Consider the following 6,707-nt stretch of genomic DNA (forward strand, 5'->3'; position numbering starts at 1 on the left):
ACACGGCCCCTCCTGATTCTTAATCACTCTACTTACCAACACCTTCTGTCCTTTACCCGACATGCCATCAACCCAGAGACATGAGGCAGGATGCCACGCTGAGAGCCTGAGTCCTCTCTGCTGGACAGCCCAGTTGCTTTCCCTTTGTCTGTCTTCAGCACGTTATTTTTTTTCCATTGCTTGCCCAACACCCAGCAAGCTCATATTCCAAGATTTAAAAGTAAACTGCCACTTTAAAAAAAAAAAAAAAGCAGCCGCCTAGTGACCTTCCCTGGGAACTGGTTGCTAAGCTGGTGTGTGTGTGTGTGTGTGTGTGTGTGTGTGTGTGTGTGTGTGTGTGTGGTTTTTCTTTTCTTTTCTTTTCTTTTTTTAAATATGGCTGCAGCTTCACAACTGGTCTCTCATCTCATCCCTTCAGCCCAGAAAGTGGAATCCGCAACTTCGTTGTGTAGAGTGGACGAAGGTAAATCGGTCTTTCACAGAACCAGGCTGCAGTGTCCTGCTTTCCTCTCAGGCTGGTTCCAGCTGGTTCCCCTCCCTGGTGTCCTGAGAGTACACTGAATGCTTTGTAACGTTAGGGACTCTCATCTTGCTTGCACTTTCACTCTCTCAATGCAAAGTGGGGACACTGCAGGGACAGCTTTGATTTCTGCTGCTGTCTGGCTTGCAGGGGAACAGGAGTCCACGGAGGGCCTCTCTGGCCAGTGTGCTGCTAAGCACTAGCTGCGGGTTGCTTTCAGGCCTTTAGTTTAAACTGCTCCAGGAAAGGGGAGGGCGGCCAGCCGGAGGGAGTACTCTCCGTGCGGCAAGCTCCACTTTTCTTAGTATTGGACAAAGAGCTTGGAACCGCAGGGCTGAGGGCTGCCAAGCTCTCAGAAAAGTCTACTGGCCGTCAGCTAAATTGTTTTCATTTTACAAATAGGTGCTATGAAAAGCTAATAAAATCTAGTGAGAAATACATGTCTGCTATTGCATTTTATATAACATTTCTGCAAATAAGTGTAACGGCAGTATTCTATGTATCGAGGGGGACTGTATATGGATAGAGAAAATATGTATATATGTATACATAGAGAGAGATAGAGAGATATGCACATATATAAATATAGATTGATCTAGATATAGATAGTTGGCCTAGACGTCACTTACAGAGTCATTCATTCAAGTTTTTATGGAGCATCAATGATGGAGCAGATGAAGAACTCAAGTTTACAGTGTACAAAACCAACTCAGCCAGGTCCAGTGCTGAGAGTTTGCTGGGGAAGCAGGTGTAGAAACAGATCATTGACAAAAGAGATTTGTAAAAAGGTCTAAAGAGTTCAACACACAGCAGGACTCCTGCCACAGAGGAGCTCGGGCACCCCTGTGCAGCTGAGCGATCCCACGGAAAGGTATCCCTTTCTGACAGCACACAGCTGTGTCACTCACGTGGTACCCTAGAAGCTGGGGCTAGAGTAACTTGCTGCTACATAACTAATCATTAAAAAGGCACGTGACGGCTCCTGAGAGTTCGCAACTTGGAGTGGGCCCTCCCACTCAAAAGGAAAAGCCTTGTCTCTGAAGAGAGAAAGTGAGCATGCGTGGAGAGGAGGAGGTTCCAGCAACATTTTAAACAGACAAGGGAAGACAAGTGTCCTGGTCCTGGCTGGAGGAAGGGAAGTAGAAACTTGCCTGTGGCTGTCAGGGATGGACGACAAAAACTAAAGAGAGTAAGGGGATAAGATGGTTCTCTTCCATCTCTGAACCTCTGTTTCCCTCTCCATCCCTTCCTCCCACCTCCCCTCTTCATCTGGCCACCCTGGTTGGTAAAAAGATACTCTAAAGAGACATTTGTGTCTCTCCTTCAGCTATTGGACCATTAAAACAATGGACTCTAAGCCATTAAAACAATGGACTCTCAGAACTGTATTTTCCTCAGTACTGAGCGCTGGGAAAAGGAAAAGATGAGCTGCTCGTACCAGTACAGGGATGACTTGTCTCCAAAAGACAGTTCTGACAGCTTGTCAGTCATCTTGCAGAAGCTACAGGGACAGAGACAATGATGGAAAGGACCGCACCTTTGACCAAAACTGCTTAGCTATGTATCCCTCCTGGTATCTTCTATTCAGACCCAAATTTCATATCAGGACCCTGAAAGACAGACTGTGACATCACTGGGCACCTCTGTTCCACTTCCCAAAGTCATCATGTTGTCTCTGACTTGTCCATTATTTTTCTCTTTCATTGCCCTACTGGGGCACTGGTGGCCAAACCTATCTTGTTAGAGTTGCCAACTGTTCTAACCCTAACTCTGGCAACATCCATAATAATAAACCCATAAACCCGACCCACACAGAGAGCCTGGTCTGTGACAATCACTTTATTACAATCATTCCAGTACAGAGTCCATCATAAGAATGAGTTGCCCATAAGAAACGATGATCACCTGAGGTGGGACATTTGATTATGAATTTACAGAATCAGCCGTGTTGTTTCAAGGTCACACACTGGTAGACGATGGGGATTTGGACCCAGGACTATGTTTTTTTTTTTTTTTTCAAAGACCTCACTCTTTAAAGCCATAATTTCTTTGTATAATTAATACACCATCCTTTGGGAACAACCTCAACTAAGAAGTACTTTATATATAGTACAGCCATTTCCTCTCAGTCCTTCTCTGTAACATGGAGGGTCATCCCTGGGTTCTTGGATATGACTCTGAATGGCTGGCTTTAGAGACAGTTCATGTGGTCAGAAAACAGTGTAGGTACTTTCCTTTAAAATTAGTTGGTTATCTGCTCCGTGTAAAATAGATTATTGGCCTTGTGTCACCTATGTAATGAGGACACTGCTATAGTGTTTGTGGCTTTCCATTGTATTTTCACAGCAAGGACAGTTTAGACTAGTGATGGTAATCTTCTTTTAGCAAGACTAAAGTGGGGCCACAGAGAGAGAACTTTGGAACCACAAAGCACAAAGGTCGGATTCTGAGTGTGAGATTTCAAACCTGTGATCTCACATAACTTTGGAAATCTCAGTTTACTTGGGTCTAAATTGACACACATCCTATTGAGAGCTATTGTGTCAGGGCGAGCAGAACACATGCACGGGGAGACTGCCAAGCTCCAGCTCCACACACCCAGGGCTTTTATTTTGACACTGTCAAAGAATGTATTAACAAGTGGCCATGGCCAATGCTGATGACAGGGGCTTATTAAAGCTGAGCGAGCGGAGTTTATTCATCTTTTCGGAGCCAGCAGTGCTCAGAGGAGAGATAAATTTTGGTGTCATTTGATTTCTCTCAAAACTCATTGGAAGGTAATGATGGGGAAAGAATGGGGAGAGAGGAAACAAGTCCATTACATCTGTCATTTTCCTCTTCAAGTTTTTAATTCCATGTACAACTTGTTTTTAATTTGTGGAGAGGTTGCTTTCCACTGACTAAAACACTTTGCATCCTTTCTTTCCAGTTTCTAAGGACCAGAAGTGTTGGTCAGAGCCACTGACGTCCGTAGGCATCTCTGTGTACGTTTCTTGACCCCTCCAATCCCCATGCACACCTCTTTACCTCTGGGTTGGGTTTCAGCCTCTCTCTTCTCCTGCTTGAGTGTTTGGAGGGATCTGGATGAAGGACATCTAGCAGATCATTTCTTTTTCTTTCACATGCTTACTCCACAGGAGGGTCAGCAACCTCCCCCACCTGGGGCAAGCTGCTTAAGAGCCCCAGAGCAGCTAAGATTTGGCTCCCATAAGATTAAGAAAGGCTTAAGGTTTGTCAACCCTGTGCGTAATATTTCTCCTCATCTTCTCTCATTGACTCTTCACAGCATCCTAGAGAGGCTTTGAAGGACTCCAGGATATGCCCATGAAAATGGATCAGAATAGCAACTGAGCTATTCATTTGACGAACACACGTGAACTGTCCGTCTACTCAGTGGCCTGAGCAAAGGCTCTGGGGATAAACAACACACCAAGTACTGTGCCTGCTTCTCTTGAAGCTCTACTCTAATGGTGGTGGGCAGACACTGACGTATAATTACGAATGCTGATTGGTGGTGAGTATTATAGAAAAAAAGAAGTCATTGTATGGTACTCGCGAGGTCCTCAGAAGATTGATAACACAATGGAAAAGCTCCTGTATAAAGGACTCTCAGGAAAGACCCCTCTGAAAGTGAATTTACTAGAGACCCAAAAGAACTGTGGGGTGGGGTGTGTGTGTGTGTGTGTGTGTGTGTGTGTGTGTGTGTGTGNAACAGAGGGGTAGGAAAAGGAGAGACAGAGACTAGTAGTATAGCTAGCTTCTAAGAGAAAGCTCTAGGTAGAAGAAACAGCAAGTGCAAAGGACCTGAGGTCAGGCCCAAGTGCAAAGCCACGCAGGGGAACGGTGAGGGTTTGACAGGATTTGGGACTTCACTCATTAGTCAGAGGAAAGTCAGTGAAGGAGTGTGAGTGGTGGGATGTCATGCTCCTACTTAAACTTCCAACCATTCAGCCTGGCTTCCTTGTAGAGACCACTGGTGGTGAGCAATGTGGGAAGTGAAGGGTCTGGGCATCCCCAGGGCTGTCTGTAAGAGAGACGGTGGAGCTTGGCGTGATCATAGACGTCTTAGGGTGCAGTCCTGGACACACCTGGAAAGCTGGCGCGATTTCTGGGGGACGGACTGCTAAATAAGCCAGAGTTTCTCAGGAAAATTGAATGGAGACACTATCTCAGAGTAGAGATCATCTTGAGTCTTGTCTCCCCCGACTCTAGAGTCCCACTGTGAGCAGGCTACAGGCTTGGAGCCTTGCATTCTGTTAGTGGAGGGCAGCAGTCCAAGTCTAAAGGCCCCTGATCCAGGGAAGCCACTGCCACTCTAGGTTTAGGCCAAAAGTCTGAGATGAGGGGGTGAGGTTTAGGGACGGGTGTGAGGCCTGGTGTCCTAAGGCCAGGGACCTGGGCTTCAGAAGATGGAAGCATCCTGGCTCTTAGAGGATGAGGGATAGGCTAAATCTCCCTTTGTATTTGTTCTCTCTGGGTCTTGGATAATGGGATGGTTCCCTTCCTTTTGGAAGTGGCTCTTCTCCACCCAGTCCAGTCAGACTCAAACACCAATGTAACGATGGAAATATGCTTCCAGACACATAGAATAGTAATTTCTCACATTTTTCAATATTCCTTGATCTAGTCAAGTTGACGTACAAAAATTTCATAGGTGGGAGTGGGTGGGTAGGGGAGCAGGGGCGGGGGGGGGTATAGGGAGCTTTCAGGATAGCATTTGAAATGTAAATAAAGAAAATAATAATAAATAGAAAAAGGAAAAAATTCATAGGTATGTTACATTGTAGGAGAATGATAACAATTAAAGATAGCTGCAAAGATCCTGTCCTGGGTAGAAGGGATTCGTTTCCTCTAACAGGAAGTCTGCAGCACAGGCTAATAAGTAGGCAAAGGCCAAGAGCTTCATTTAGGGCCAAGGGAAGGAAGGTATCCGTGACACAATCTCATATTAGATTCTGAAGGCGTGTCTAGACTCAGGTGTTAATGTGGGGGAGATTAGTGTGCATACCGTATGTCAGGCTAAGAGTTAGGCCAGGGGAGTGAGAGCAGGCAGGACAGAGCCTGGGAGCACTCCAGTATTCGGTGCTGAGGATTTGAGGTGCTGAGAAGCAGAGTCCAAGAGTGGAAGACCAGCAGGAGGGGACCTGTTCCCGAAGGCAAGTGAAGAGGGTGTTTTGATGACATGTCTGATGAGGTTCAGTACTGCAAGAGCACCGGTCCTCAGACACAGCAATGCCGGAGTCATTAACAGACCCCAGCAGGAGCAGGCACAGGGAGCATTAGACACCGCAAACATACCCATAATAATAAAGATTGGGCAAAGGAGTCGGGGGTGTTTCCAGAGTGTCCCTAGAAAGGCAGAAAAATAGAACAAGATCGGCAGAGAGAAGTGAAGTATGCAGAAGGCATTTTGTGTGTGTGTGTGTGTGTGTGTGTGTGTGTGTGTGTGTGTGTGTGTGTGTGTAAGGAAAAGAGGGGCTATTTTTAACTCTGATAGGAATGAGCCTATAGAGAAAGAAGAAATGACTGTCCGGGCACCAGAGTGAGGGTGGGAGGTGACGAGATCATGGTCATGAGGGGACAGTGATGGGACCCATTGACTGCCTGGAGCTGGGCTGGGTGAAAGCAGAGAAAGGGGAAGTAGTGACAGGGAGTGCTGGGACCCAGTAGGGGTGGCAGGAGGTGAGGGGATTTGGCACTCTCTGAAAGGCGAGGATTAAAAGATAAGACTTAGCAGTCAGGAAGGGAGGAAAGCCAGAAATGGTCCTTTGCATTCTGGCTGAGGTCCATCTGGCCAGCAGGCTGCACCGGGACAGAGTGCTAGCATCCCTCCTTCTTCTCCTCCACCGACTCCTGGGCTCTGCAGTACTTGTGAGGATCAGCTCAGCAAGCATGGGCATGAACTTCCCAGTCTCTGTCCATCCAGAGCAAGAGAGATGCTGTTCACTTCACTGTGCCTGACCACTTCCTTGCTCATTCTCAGTCAGGAATCCATCACAGACAAGATGACTGCCAAGGAAGAAAAGGTGAAAATAATTTCAGAGGTAAGTCACTGCTTGGCCCCCCAACCTGGGGGGCCCTTGGTGAGTGAGCGAGTTCTGTGTAGCAACAGGCATTTGTTCCATGCATTAAAAGCGATGCTTCTAAAATGAACACAAAATGTGCAAAAAAAAAAAAGAAAAAAAAA

General features: G+C 46.5%; 1 protein-coding gene across 4 annotated transcripts in view; it reads left to right on the forward strand.

The window, feature by feature from the left end:
- Positions 1 to 377: 377 nt before the first annotated feature.
- Cc2d2a (coiled-coil and C2 domain containing 2A) overlaps positions 378 to 6,707 on the forward strand; it is a 78,806-nt gene continuing 72,476 nt past the window's right edge. For 3 of the 4 annotated variants that reach the window (XM_029545245.1, XM_029545243.1, XM_029545246.1), the window contains exons 1-3: positions 378 to 463; positions 3,807 to 4,034; positions 6,504 to 6,564. In XM_029545245.1, coding sequence (XP_029401105.1) covers positions 6,526 to 6,564 — 39 coding nt within the window. In that variant the 5' untranslated portion in view covers positions 378 to 463; positions 3,807 to 4,034; positions 6,504 to 6,525. Of the gene's footprint in view, positions 464 to 3,449; positions 3,505 to 3,806; positions 4,035 to 6,503; positions 6,565 to 6,707 lie in introns of all 4 variants that reach the window. The other variant, XM_029545244.1, reaches the window with a different exon arrangement.

The sequence above is a fragment of the Mus pahari genome, chromosome 13, assembly GCF_900095145.1.
Source record: "Mus pahari chromosome 13, PAHARI_EIJ_v1.1, whole genome shotgun sequence".
NCBI classification, from domain to species: Eukaryota; Metazoa; Chordata; class Mammalia; order Rodentia; family Muridae; genus Mus; species Mus pahari.